At 46.2% G+C, this 14,277-nt stretch overlaps 1 protein-coding gene and 1 pseudogene across 5 annotated transcripts in view; one reads left to right on the forward strand and one right to left on the reverse strand.

The window, feature by feature from the left end:
* PHLDB3 (pleckstrin homology like domain family B member 3) overlaps window positions 1–6,559 on the forward strand; it is a 37,412-nt gene extending 30,853 nt beyond the window's left edge. For all 4 annotated transcript variants that reach the window (XM_081200355.1, XM_081200352.1, XM_081200354.1 and 1 more), the window contains 3 exons: window positions 1,944–2,163; window positions 4,044–4,129; window positions 5,476–6,559. In XM_081200355.1, the coding sequence (XP_081056481.1) occupies window positions 1,944–2,163; window positions 4,044–4,129; window positions 5,476–5,610 (441 nt within the window). In that variant the 3' untranslated portion in view covers window positions 5,611–6,559. The remainder of the gene's footprint in view (window positions 1–1,943; window positions 2,164–4,043; window positions 4,130–5,475) is intronic.
* A 3,139-nt stretch (window positions 6,560–9,698) lies between these two features.
* LOC308590480 (chemerin-like receptor 1 pseudogene) lies at window positions 9,699–13,981 on the reverse strand (annotated as a pseudogene). Its single transcript, XR_014013301.1, has 2 exons — window positions 13,372–13,981; window positions 9,699–11,138 (listed from the first exon to the last, which is right to left on the reverse strand). The product of XR_014013301.1 is annotated as a chemerin-like receptor 1 pseudogene (transcript).
* Between the last annotated feature and the right edge of the window lie 296 nt (window positions 13,982–14,277).

Below are 14,277 nucleotides of genomic sequence, written 5' to 3' on the forward strand. Positions count from 1 at the left end.
GAGTGTAAATAACACACTTTCATTCTTGCTGCTTTGCAGCTGGTATTCAGAGCCGAGCTGGAGTTAGCAAATAGAGATCATGGGATCGTAGCCATGGATAGCCTTAGTTTACGTCAGGGGTTCCCAAACTGTGGTCCGTGGACCATGAGTGGCCCACAAGCATCCTTCAAGTGGTCCGTGGCATGCCCTCATTAAACGCTCACATTGATTTTTCACTATTGCTTCTTTCATTTCTTACATTGTATTTTACGGGATTGCAATTTGAATTCTGTGAAATCAATGTTTCTGTGGCAGACGCTTTATTTTATTTTATTTTTAAAAAATATCTTAATTGGCTTTTTATTTAAGTAGCTCCTGTCCAGAGGTTTAGATGAGAGTCTATTTCCCAGTCCTGCTTGAAGATGCCAGAAGCAGGGATATTTTAATTAAGGATGTTTTAATGCCCCAATGGAACTATGACTGTGTATTTTAATTATTTATTGATTTTATAGTATAATAATAATAATAATAATAATAATAATAATAATAATAATAGTTGCCCCAGCCACTCTGGGTGGCTTCCAACATATATAAAATCATAATAAAACTATAGAATGCTTCCCTAAGCAAGGTTGTCTCCAGATGTCTTCTAATGGTTATGTAGTTAAATATGACTTTGAAGGCATTTGGCATGTAAGTGGTATGTAAATCAATAAATAATAAGAATAACGATAGTAATTATATTGCTCCCTTTGTTTCTTTTATTGTATTACAGTTTGAATTCTATTATAGAGAGATAAACAAAAGTACTTCTTCATGCAGCACCTAGTTAACCTGGGGAACTCTCTTCCACAGGAGGCAGTAATGACCAACAACTTGGATGGCTTTAAAAGAGAATTATACAAATTCTTGAAGGAGAAGCCTATCAGTGGCTGCTAGCCATGATGACTGTGCTCTGCCTCCCTGGTTGGAGGCAGTAATGCTTCTGAAAATAATAATAATAATAATTTATTTATACCCCACCCATCTGGCCGGGTTTCCACAGCGACTCTGGGTGGCTTCCAACAAAATATTAAAATACAATGGTCTGTTAAACATTAAAAGCTTCCGTAAAGAGGGCTGCCTTCAGATGTCTTCTAAATGTCTGGTAGTTGTTTTTCTCTTTGACATCTGATGGGAGGGCATTCCACAGGGCGGGTGCCACTACTGAGAAGGCCCTCTGCCTGGTTCCCTGTAACTCGGCTTCTCGCAGCGAGGGAACCACCAGATGCTAGAGGGGAGAGTGCTCTTTTCCTTTGGTCCAGCTTCCGGGTCTGTCACAGGCATCTGGTTGGATGCTGGCCTAGATGGGCCTGATCCGGCAGCCAAGCTCTTCTTAGGCTCGTTCGTTGTTAAGTATGTATCTCTGCCTTGAAAGGTGCTGCCAATCAAGGTAGGCGAGGCTAGGTCAGGTGGGCTAACTCCAAAAGAAAGCTGGTGGATATATCTGTAATGTTTCACTTAAGGCCAGAATTTCATACCCAAAGTAACATCCCCATTCCGCACCAGAAACGCCGTTTGCATATAGGAAGTGGGGAGAGATGTGTTCTACAAGGCAGTCAAGCTTCAAATACAAATTCTGCTCAGCTCCCACCCACTAGCCTGAGAACGTGAGGCTTCATTATAAGATTGCAAGAACAGCTCTGCCAAAAGTCCATCTAGCCGGTTTCCCGCAGTGACCAGATCAGATACTTACAGTCAACCTTTGCTCACATGCATTTCAAGCTTCTCTTTGCCTCCATAAGGACTAGAAACTTGCTTTGGCGAAAGCATAAAGCCGAGAACCGTAGGAAACTGAATTCTGTGCCCAGTTTGGCTTCTTGTGCTTACATGGTGCAGTCGCAGAGTATAGGCTGCTCCGAACGCACCCCCCCAAAAAAACCCCACTTCCAAATTTAACCCTTGCCATGCTTGCTGTCCTGCAGGATCCTAACCCAGCTGAGATCCAGGAGCAAAAACCAGCCACATTCGACCTGCGCAAACACCTGGAGGCATCGGGGCACAGCGTGGACACCTGCTCCCAGGTGCGGGTGACCAACAAGTCCTGCAAAGGCTACCTGGTCAAGATGGGTGGCAGGATCAAGACCTGGAAGAAGCGCTGGTTCACCTTTGACCGTCAGAAACGTGTCCTGGCCTACTATGCAGGTGAGAAGGAGAGTCCACGACCGACCGCCATGTACAAAATGCAAGGGAAGCGCTGCTGGATCACGCCAGAAGCCCACCTGGGTCAGCATCCTGTTCTCACAGTGGCCTGATCCAACAGGCTGGTCCTGGGAGGTTGCACCCATTTTTTATGGCTTGGGGGGTGGGGTGGAAGAAAGGCTTTCTCACCTGGGAGCAAAACTCACAAGCATGCATGAAGTGCATGCAAAAATGTCCATAGAGTCAGAATTGTAGAGCTGGAAGGGGCCACGAGGGTTCATCTAGTCTGACCCCCTGCAATACAGGAATCTTTTGCCCAATGTGGGACTTGAACCCATGACCCTGACATTAAGAGTCTTATGCTGCATTTACAGAGCTGTCCAACTTGAAATAAATGTTCTCTGGAGAAATGAAAAGCAAAAATAAAACTGGATGTATTTATTTCATTTGCAATGGGATGCGTGTGGCGCTGTGGTCTAAAGCCTAGGGCTTGCTGATTGGAAGGTCAGCGGTTCGAATCCCCGCAATGGGGTGAGCTCCCGTTGTTCAGTCCCTGCTCTTGCCAACCTAGCAGTTTGAAAGCACATCAACGTGCAAGTAGATAAATAGGTACCACTCCGGCGGGAAGGTAAACGGCGTTTCCGTGTGCTGCTCTGGTTTGCCAGAAGCGGCTCAGTCATGCTGGCCGCATGACCCGGAAGCTGTCTGGGGACAAATGCCGGCTCCCTCCGCCTATAGAGCGAGATGAGCGTGCAACCTCAGAGTCGTCCGCTATTGGACCTAACGGTCAGGGGTACCTTTACCTTTATTTCATTTGCATGCAGAGATTTAAAAGACTGGCACCTTTTAGAGGATGGGGTGAGCCTGCTTATCCCCTGATTAGCTACTTGGGTGGGGGGTGCTCACCTGTTATCAGAACCTGCTGCTTGGAATGGCTCTTGGCTCCCCCAGTTCTGAAAGCTATGTACTGTTGGAGTACAGTTGCTCTGCCTGCAGAAGGTCCCTGGTTTAATTTCTCCCTTGCATTTCCAGTCAAAGGGGTCTCATGCAGCAGATATAGGAAAGAGAGATGTTGCCAGCCAGTGCAGCAAGATAAGGCTCAATGGGCAGACTTAGAGCCAAACTGCATGTGGTTGGTGTTAGTCATATGAGCAGCCTTTTCTTCTTTCAGAAATTGACAGTGCATGGCTCCAATCTGGATCAGGACCTTGGGGTGGGCTTTATCCCTTTGACTCTGCCACAGCACTGATCCAGATCCTGCGCAATTTGTGCTGTGGGGTGGGGTGGCAGAAGCATCCATTTATTGCAACAAAGCACCTTCCTTTGATCTCGAAAGTCTGTACACAACATTAATCTCCCCAGGCTGATTGAAGCTCAAACCGCTGGTATGTGTAGAACATACAAATCAAGTCTGTTTGCATATTTCTTATTTGCGTGTGAGAATTTGCATATAAGTATAAAAAATGAAAATCATCATCCATGGGGAAAGCAAGTTGCTAACTAAAATGAAATATACTGGAAAGCATATTCATCTCCCTCTCAGGCTCTTGAATTTCACCAGGCTTCCTCTCTTAAGCCATAGCCATTCACTTGTTTCACATCCATAAGGACTAGAAACTCTCTCTTTAAAATAAAATAATAAAAATGAAGAAATTAAAGTTTTGCAGTCTGCAACCCAGTACTATTTTCCCCAAGGAATTGCAGCTGTCACCCAATCCTGGAATGTCTGAGATTCCCTTAGAGAATGCCTCTATGCTTGTGTTGGGGTCAATGTGGAGGGGTCAATGTGGTGTGCCTGAGAAATTCATGCCTGTCCTCTGTTTGGTATTTCTCCTGCTGCTCTTAGCTTCCTAATGTGCCCCTCTGCTTCTTTCTCATTGCAGACAAAGAGGAGACCAAGCTTAAGGGTGTCATTTACTTCCAGGCCATCGAAGAGGTATACTACGACCACCTCCGCAGTGCTTTCAAGGTACCAAAAAGCACAGACCCCCCCTTAAAACTCTCTTCACCGTGAAATCCCCTGATGCAGAGCATAGTTGGAACTAGCTGCCACAGGAAGCAGCGATAGCCACCAGCACCTATGGTTTTAAAAGGGGATGAGACAAATTTGTGGAGGAGAGGGCTATGAGTGGCTTTAATAGCCATTTGGAGGCAGTAACTCTTCCGGAAACAGCAGAGGGGAGAGTGTTTTTGTGCTTGGGGGACTTTGGCTGGCCCCTGTGAGAATAGGACGCTGGACCACATGGGCTGCAGATTCTTATGTTACTAAGTTCCATCAAGGGCAAAATTCTGGGGCCCACATGCCAGCATTGGGCAGGACCGGGGGGGAGTGGGTGGAGCCACAGGTGTGACCCTTAACCTTTGCATACCGTAGCAGGTGGCATCTCTCCATCCAGGCAAACGGCAGCCAAATATCACCATTTAAAGACACAATTCAAGGACACCATTCCAGCCAAACAAAAGCACGTCAGGAAGCCATGGAGCAGGGGTCACTGAGGAGTGTAGATATGGGGGTGAAGGGTTTGTAAACTGGGAAGAGTTCCTGGGTTCCTTTGGGTAGGATAACAAACAAACAAATGGACACATTCCAGCTAAGCAAAAACCACCCAAGGACAGTGTGAAGCTGGGCAAATGGGGGTGTGGGTGACCTAGGGAGAATCCCGGGGTGAAATAAGAGAGGCTAGGTGAGCTGCTTTCAGTTCCTTGCCCCTTAGCTACCCCAGTGTAATCTAGAGTAGGCTAAATTTATCACTGTGGGGAAGGATAGCTGCAATAAAGATGACTGTGCTACTGAAAATGTTGTTTCTTTTTCAAACAGTCCCAATAATAAGTGGACTAGATTGCTTTAAAGAATGGCAGAGAGATTTGGCAAGATTTATACGTCAGGACAAAAAACCAATGATAAAGTACAAAATGCTAACAGAAATAAAAGAAAGAGGAGGGTTTGCATTACCAGTCTTCAAATTGTATTATGAGGCAGCATGCCTAGTATGACTTAAAGAGTGGATGATATTAAAAAATGCAAATATATTAGATCCATTTTTTTCATGGAGTCTGCAGAAATTGGGTTTGTGCAAAGCACCTGCTCCAACCATTGAGATGTGGTTGCTTTGCAAAGCAGCTCTGCTGTTACTGAACCTACAGCCACCCCACAAAATGGCAATAAGGATAAAAAGAAAGCAGGGGGGGAGGTGTTGAAAGAGCACCACGTGCCCTGCCATGAGGTCCTTGGAGGAGGAAGGGTTGGATTTCTAAAAAGCGCACCATGAGAAAGTTTTGTGTTTCCATTGTTCTTTCGACTCTCCTCTCTGCCAGAGCCCCAGCCCCAAGATGACCTTCTGTGTCAAGACTTACGACCGCCTTTTCTGCATGGTGGCGCCCAGCCCGGAGGCGATGCGTATCTGGATGGATGCGATTGTCACAGCGGCAGAGGAGAACGTTCGCTACTGATGGGCCTCGATTGCTGTGGACACGTGGCTCCCCATGCTTGACTATGGGGCCTGGCACTTCTTTCCAAGGAGGACTCCTCTGCTGTAAAATATGGCTCCTCCCCAGGACAGAGACTGATTGCAAGACGGGAGAGGCCAAGTGTTTTCATGTTCGGTCAGAAGGCCATACGGCCTGTCTGATCTTTGGAACAACAGGGTGGAATCCAAGTACCTTATAACAGGGTAATCAGTCAATAAGAATGGTTGGCCGTGCCTGTTTTGTTCATACAAATTGCCTGAATACTGATGTTTGTTTTTTAATGGACCAGCTCAAAAGAGAGTTCTGAGTATCCCCTCTATCAGAAAAGACTTAGGGCGATGTCTTGGCAGATGGAAACTCTTCTATAAATAAAAGTGACTTCCATTCCGAAGGATAAAAACCAACTTCTCTGGAACTTGTAGCTCCTGGACATCTGCCGAACAAAGCGAATCATCTGGACTTCATGTGGATTTTATGAGTTGGCTGGACGTTCCATGAGTCACAAGTAGACTCCTGCTGGTTTTGTAGAAGTCATGGCTTGCTCTAGCCCCAACCAGCTGAGATTTGGTCCTGGTTGTAACCTTTAGGAGTACATCTTATTTCCATCATTTCTACTTATTTAGACTCGCTCAACCATGTGGCATTTCCACCCCTCGCCAGTAGTGTTTTTGTCACACTGCATTCACGTGGGTTTGACTGGATTGTGGAAGAAGTTATTAATATGTGTTTTGGGGGGGTAAAACTCTGCTGCACCCCCTATGCGGAAAAGCAAGGCATCTTGCCCACGCTGTATAGACCTCCTAGTATTTATTGTGTGCTTTGGTCTTTCTTTCTTTTGTTGGAATACCTGGGACACTGCTTAAAGCGGCAACCATGTATAAAACTGTGGGCTATTTATTGTGTCAACCTTTAAAGTGGAAACAGATCTGAATGTCACTCAAGTTATTCCCTCCTGCAGTAAGAAGGTTTCACTTGTGATAATTAAGTTGCCCAGCATCCCTCTCACTGCAAACTTCTCTGTGTCGAATCCTGCTCTTCTCCTGCATCTGCCTGGAAGTACACCAGGCACTAGCTAGAGCCTATTTTGGTACCCACTAGGCGCTGTGGATTAAACCACAGGGCCTAGGACTTGCCGATTAGAAGGTTGGTGGTTTGAATCCCCGCGACAGGGTGAGCTCCCGTTGCTCGGTTCCTGCTCCTGCCAACCTAGCAGTTCAAAAGCACGTCAAAGTGCAAGTAGATAAATAGGTACCGCTCCGGCGGAAAGGTAAACGGCGTTTCCATGCGCTGCTCTGGTTTGCCATAAGCGGCTTAGTCATGCTGGCCACATGACCCGGAAGCTGTATGCCGGCTCCCTCGGCCAGTAAAGCAAGATGAGCGCCGCAACCCCAGAGTCGGTCATGACTGGACCTAATGGTCAGGGGTCCCTTTACCTTTACTTTATATGGAATATCCAGTTGGTCCCATGACTACGTATCTGCCATTCACAAGTGAATCATGAGACACCTGCCCAGGCCCACTTCCCAACAGTGGGCTGCTAGTTTTGCTCCTCTTCAATCTTTTCTGGTGCCTGGTCAGCTGCTTTCTCCAAGCACAGTGACATGGAGAAGGAGCAGCAGCAGCAGCTGAGGAAGGAGCGTAGCTCAGTGGCAGAGCATCAACTTTGCATGTTCAAGGTCCAATCTCCAGGTAGGAGTGAGAGAAACACCTACCTAAGTGTTGGAGTGGCAGCAGTACTGAGATGGATGGACCAACGGCCTCATTCAGTATTCATTTATTTCATAAAAGTAGTACGCCTCTTGAAAAAGAACCCCAAAGCAATTTATAAGGCAGCTTCCCACATTCATGTGAGTGTCTCTGCCTCCCATGGCTCCTCTCATACCTGTCAATTGCCAGGTGTCTCAGTGATGCCTTTTTCCTGCCCATGCGGATGATGCTGCAGCTTGTGAAATGCCACATGTCACTGTGCAAGCCTCAGCAATCAGCTGATTGTCACTGTTTGCAAGGTCCACAGATAGCATGTCGCAAGCCCTGACAAACAGCTGATTGTTGGCCCTTGCATAGCACTACACAGAGGACCTGCAACCCCCCTTTGGCTCAGTCACATCTTTAACTGACCCCAAACAGCCTCGTTTATAGGCAATTTGCTTTTGCCCCTTCTCTTTCCTGCCCTCTCTTCGATCACAACTCCCTTCATCCCCCAATATGAGCCAGCAAAAGAGCTTCCTTCAACATTCTGAAAGATGGGGGAGGTGGAAAATGTCTTTTCCCTGAACTGTCGAAGAATTTTTGTCCACCTCTGAAGAATATTCAGTGAAATCCATATACCCAGCACGTAAAATGTCACCACCTACATATAGTGCCGAGAAATGGGGATGGTTTAGTCCAGGCATAGGCAAACTCGGCCCTCCAGATGTTTTTGGCCTACAACTCCCATGAACCCTAGCTAGCAGGACCAGTGGTCAGGGATGATGGGAATTGTAGTCCCAAAACATCTGGAGGGCCGAGTTTGCCTATGCCTGGTTTAGTCCTAGGCTGCATTCACACCAAGTTAAAGCACTATGATACAACTTTAAGCAGTTATGAACTCCCCAAAGCATTATGGGAGCTGTAGTTTGTTAAGGTACCCGAGTCTCTTCTCACAGAACTTCGATCCCAAGAGTTCCCTGTGAAGTGGGATTGAATGTTAAGCCACGCTTGAGAATTGGTAATTCTGAGAGGGGACTAGGTTCCTCCTAACAACTCTCAGTACCCTTAACAATTTCCAGCTCCCATAATTCTTTGGGGGAAGCCATGACTGTTTAAGGTGGTATCATCTGGCTTGGTGTGAAGGTGGCCCTGGTCACTCGACTAGGTTTTTCTCTCCAGTAACCCATTGCAGTGGGACTTGAACCCAGGCCTGTCCAATGAAGCTGAATGTTGGGAGATTCAGAACAGACTAAAGGAAGCTCCTTCATATATAGCACATAGTTAAAATATGGAATTTTCTGACGCAAGGTGTGGTGGGTACCCAGACACCAGCTGGGTAGCTTAATTAGGCGATTAGGACTGTCAAATAGGTTTCCAGACATGGTGGTTATATTATATGACAGCCAGGTTATACTGCCTATATATCACTGTGAAACAATGGTGTACTAGGGCTAATGCCCTAGCATCCTTGTTGCAGGCGTTCCTTAATAGGCATCTGGATGGCTACTGTGAGAACAATATGCTGGAGTAGATGTGACCCAGCAGGACTCTCCTTGAGACAGCAGCGCCTACAACAAAACAGCTCAGAACCAGAGCCTTCATGATTAAGACTGCCTGTCTCCTATTTGGGCTGGGGAAGCTGGATGAATAAGTTGTTTTGTGTGCTAGGAAACGTTGAGCAAAGCCGTCGCTTAATCCTCGGGAGAGGTGTGTCTCTTTTGAGCAACTTCTACAATCCCAGGATTAGGAAGCCTGTTTGATGACTGTATTTAATATATTTTTGCACCATCACAGGTGCATTTTTAAAATCACCCCCCTCTGAAGCAACTGTGCTTTAAACCTGCTTAGCAACATGGCACGGAGGAGAGAAGAGGAGCGAGGTGCTGTTCAAAAAACCCAGATGCCAGCAGAAGTTCTAAGCATCCTTCAGGGGTGGGTAGACACCGCCCTGCGCAGCTTCAGACCACACGTGCTTCTGTCAACCAGAGCAGGTCTTCCAACTTTTTGATTCTGCAGGGCTGTTGTTGCAGGCATCTATTGCAAAGACACTCTAAGTCTCCAATGCTGACTCACCTAAACCCAGGAAGCCCTGGTTCCCTGGATAGTCTCACTGCGCAGGGAAGGGGGGGGAGCCTGCAATATCATTCAAACATTCTCCCTAGGTTTTCAAGGGTCTTGGTTTTCCAGCTTTGCTAAGCTGAACTTTGGAAATTTGTCCTCGATCCATTTCCAGAGCCTGGTTCTCAAAAGCAGAACTCTGTCCCTCAAGTGACTCTACATTTGCTTTCAGACCCAATGATAGGGCAAAAGACCACAAAGAACCACACACACAAGTTATGTTCAGAGACCTGAGACTGTAAGAATCAGCATTCAGACTAAGCTTAGTAGGTATAGGGATTTATTCTAGAGTTCCTTCCTTGCCCCAGGGTGCACTCTCATTCTTCTTTCCAGAACTGCCCTTGCCCTGTCAGTCTAGTATAAATCCTGGGGTGGACTTATCTGTGCTTAGTCCGGGGCATAATGAAGAACCTGACCTGGATAAAGAAATGGATCTGCCATGAACCTTACACCCGCTATTCCCAGTTGAAAATGTCCAGAAAACATTGCTGTGTACCACAAGGTGAAATTTCATTCTACTCCACAATTTGGGGGCAGAAATGGGCAGTCCAAAATTTGATTTGGTAAGGAATGTGATAGATTAATACTGTTTCAGCAAACGTTGACACATGGACCTCACAAGCCAACAAGTCTCCAGAACCTTGAATTTGCTCACAGCACTCTATCAACCACAGTCGATTGGACCGGCTCAGCGACGGATGAAGCAGCTTCCTTCTGGTATCTGCTAGGCCTTCTGAAGGAGTAGCCGCTCTCTTCGAGCAAAGTTCTCCTGAAAGCCCCAACCAAGTTGAAACGGCTGAGCTTCCTGCGGAAGTCCAGGCCCAGGAAGAAGTAAAGGATGGGGTTGGCACAGCTGTTGAGGTAGGCCAGAGAGGACGTGAGCGGAAGGCCAATGGACATCCCTTGACCCTTCACTCCCACCAGCTTGAGTATGAGGAATATGTGGTATGGTGCCCAGCAGAGAAAGAAGGTGACCACAATAGCCAAGATGACTTTGAAGGGTTTGTTGGAGCGAAAGGTGGTCTGTCGCTTCCTCAGTTTCACCGTGATGATCCCGTAGCAGACCACAATGATGGCAAAGGGAGCCAGGAACCCACAGACCAACCTCAGAAGATACAAGGTCCACTTCACTGAAACCTGGTCCCCCAGGGCGAGGGAACACTTGGTGCTACCGTTCTCTGCTACCACTCTTCGGTAAAGATAGAAAGGAAGGCTTGCGGCAGTAGCCACAAACCAGGCCCCAGCAGCAGCAAGCCACGCCATGCGGGGCCCCCGGTGGTTTTTGAACCACACCGGGTAGGACACGGAAACTGCTCGGTCCAAGCTGATAGCAGCCAGGAGGAAGACGCTACAGAACATGTTGAGGTACTTGATGAAGCTGTTGGCTTGGCACAGGAAGCTCCCAAAGGGCCACCCCTCGTAGAAGGCGTTCTTCAGCAGTGGCACTATCCGGCTGACCGAGAACAGAAAGTCGGCCAAGGCTAGGTGGAAGAACCAAACACAATTGACAGTACGTAAGACCTGGCGCGCTGTGATCCAGATCACGGTCCCGTTGCCGAGGGAGCCAAGCAGGAAAACCACACTGTAGAAGAAGATCTGGATCGCGTCCATTATTTTGCTCTCTTCGCTTCTAGCTTTGGAAGGCAGCTGCAAGGAGACACTGGTAGGCCACAGGGCAGTGGCGTTGACATCCATGATGGAACCTTCGAAAAGAGAGAGAAATGGGAAGTCAGGTGTTCCTGAGGCAGGTATGTGAACCTCAAAAGGAGAGGACTTGTGCCCCAGCAATATCTGCAGGGCCACAGATTAGCTGCCCCTGCTGTAGGTGACTTGAGAAAGAGACTTTTTAAAAATGGTTTTTTATTATTATTTTTAAAAAATGATGGAAAAAGAAGAAGAGAGAATCAGAAAGAAAGAAAAAATTATCCTTGCAAACGAATGCTGAGTGAACTCTTCACGGATTCAAGCCGGGTTGACTTGGAAGTAAGCCTGCCTGTCAAGCTATGAAAACCAATCAAAATGCAGCCCATGCCTCAGATTGATTTCTCAAAATTGCCTCCCCCCCGCCACTTGCCAATTCCTCAACCCCTCTCTGCATTAGGTAGGCACTTTGAGGAGCAGGAACAAATCACAGCAAGAAGGAGGAAGGTCTCCCCTCCCCTGCCGTCTATCATCTAAAGGGCTTCTGCATTTCCCAGGGACTGTATGCAGTCTGATACTCCAAAAAGCAGCAAACCCCAGAGACCAGAAAAGGAAGTTGGATGAAAATAATAATAATAATAATAATAATAATAATAATAATAATAATAATAATAATAAATGTATTTATTTATACCCCGCCCTTCCCAGTTCAGAAAACCGGGCTCAGAGCGGCTAACAACAAATTTAAAACACTTAATTGATGCAACAAAAAACAGCATAAAATACAGTATAAAACGTGAATAACAATAAATTCAGAATTCAAAAATCAATTTAAGGGGAAAATTCATCCAATAAACATTAGATGATCACCAGGGCTACCTGGCTAAATTATTTCTATTTGGGCTAGTGAGGAGACCAGGGGAGAATTAGCTGTGCGATCTAGAGCGGGTGATTTCTGTACACATTACTTGGCTGAAAAACTGCATTGCAAAATTCATATAAGTGCATATCTAGAAGGAGAGCTGCATTTTGTTTTTCGTATTGTTTCGGAATGTGCAAATTTGATACGATTTGCCTATAAATGTGAACTGAACTTACATCCTCACCCAGAAAACCAATTCAGGTCACATTTCAAGATGAGCCTACCTAATCTGCATTTTCATAAACAACATACAAATCCAAACACTACCATCCTTTGAAATTTATCTGAATTTTGCAATGCAGTTTTTCAGGCAAGTAATGCGTACAGAAATGCATACGCTAGGATAAGGGTGTGTGTGCAAATGCAGAGATCAGTGAACACCAAATACCAAAATCCATTATAGTAGGCAAAATGACTTTGTTAGGGAAAAAAAGGATCTACTGAGAGAAATTCACACTAAAATGCTGTTGGATTTTTACAATTTTTTTGTTTTAATCACATACCAATGTGGAAATGTGGAGAACTCATGATAACAGAGGGAACTGACTGGGAGGGAGGGGCCTCAGGAAGAAAAGTGGAGGAAAAAATCTGCCACCTGAAGTGGCTGTCTCACCTTGCCAAATGGTATCTTTCTTTTCCCAGAAAAAGGGAGTGCCTCTGTTACTAGAGTAGTGGGAAATAGACATCTGCTTTGATTGACTTAGGCTGCATACACATCATACATCATACATTTAAAACACCTCCCCTATAGCCCTGGAAGCTGTAGTTTAACCCCGACAGAGCTGGAATTCTCAGCACCCTTAAAACACTACAATTCCCAGGATTCTTTGGTGGTGCAGTGCTTTAAATGTATGGTGTTCATTCAGCCTATGGCTCCCCACTGTCTCTGACACAGATCCTTCCCAGCTCTGCCATATGAGGTTGTTTTTAATCGGGAATGGCAGGATTGGTACCCCGGACCTTGTTGCTGCCTCCACTCAGCTGAGCTTTCTCTACACAAAAGTATGAACCACATACAGGGAAAGTGAGAGGCAAACACTCCGTTCTAAGCACGTCACTGAGGCCACACACCTAAATCACATTGGGATGCCACTATGACACACATTGCGATGCAAACCACAATGCAGACAGAGCACAATGTTGGTGGCCACAGACCACAACAGAGGTGCAATCTATGCAGGGAAGAAACAATCTTGCCAGATGGACGATAAAAGCACATTTACCTTGCTTCAAAAGACCAAAGCAACTGGAACAGAGACGAGAAAGACCATTGTGATGTGTTTTCCCTCACACCAGCTTCCATCTGATTTGAAAAGGTAAGATCTAGCAGGACAATGTCCAAGGAGATGAAGCATCTTGGACCCAACCCTTACCTGTCAGAGGTTGCAGGACTCTGATCTTCTATGGTCCTTTGTTGGTGTCCTTGTGCATGAAACTGGAGACTTCTTGGTTGCTGCTTGTCTTCCTCGCCTGGCTAAGACCTTGGTCTCTGGCCAAGACAAAGATTAGCTCCTGATGAAAAGGGGAACTCGGTGATATGTTTACTTCATTTTGCGTGGAAGAGGGGGGAACACAGAGGCTGGTGTGTGTTTGGGAAGCTCTGCTTGTAGACCGAGATAACAGCGGCCAATTGAAGCACCAGGAAAGGCAGGAAGCCCTCTAATGAAGAGTTCTGTGGAAGCAAGGCGAGGCATCAATAAAAAGAAAGAAAAAATCCAATTGCTCTCCTAAAGCTGCAGGGTGTAATGATTCATGGGAGACAGAGATTTCACCCGATGCTTGTCTTGAAGAGGAATTCTTTCTCTCAGGAGTGAGCTGCTCCTTTTGTAGTAGAGAGCGGATTTGCAGTGTCGACAGTGGGCAGGGCTGGATGTGCACTCTTTGCAAAAGTTCAACCAAGTTCTGCTACAAGAAACAGCTGAATTCTGCAACCGGAATGCGAGCACATTTGCCTGATTTATTTTGTGTGGCTTTTTCCTTCTGCAACGAGGAAAAGCTGGATTCTGCAACTTGAATGAAAGCACATTTGCCTGATTTATTCTGTAATCGTTTTTTTTTTAAAAAAACATTTTTGCAAAATTTCCCCTAGCTGCTCTTAGTTACGGGGCTGGGGAAGGTCTGACCCTCCAGATAACACACATACAGAGACAATTCTTGCATGTTTCATTTTAGCTCACCCCTCCCCGTAAGCACCCATCCACATAGCAAATGTTGCTGAATGTGTCTGCATTGCACTTATCCTGTAAGGAAACTCCTGAGTTGCAGGGGGTTGGACTAGA

This window comes from Podarcis bocagei (assembly GCF_964188305.1).
Source record: "Podarcis bocagei genome assembly, chromosome: 7".
In the NCBI taxonomy this organism is placed as follows: Eukaryota; Metazoa; Chordata; class Lepidosauria; order Squamata; family Lacertidae; genus Podarcis; species Podarcis bocagei.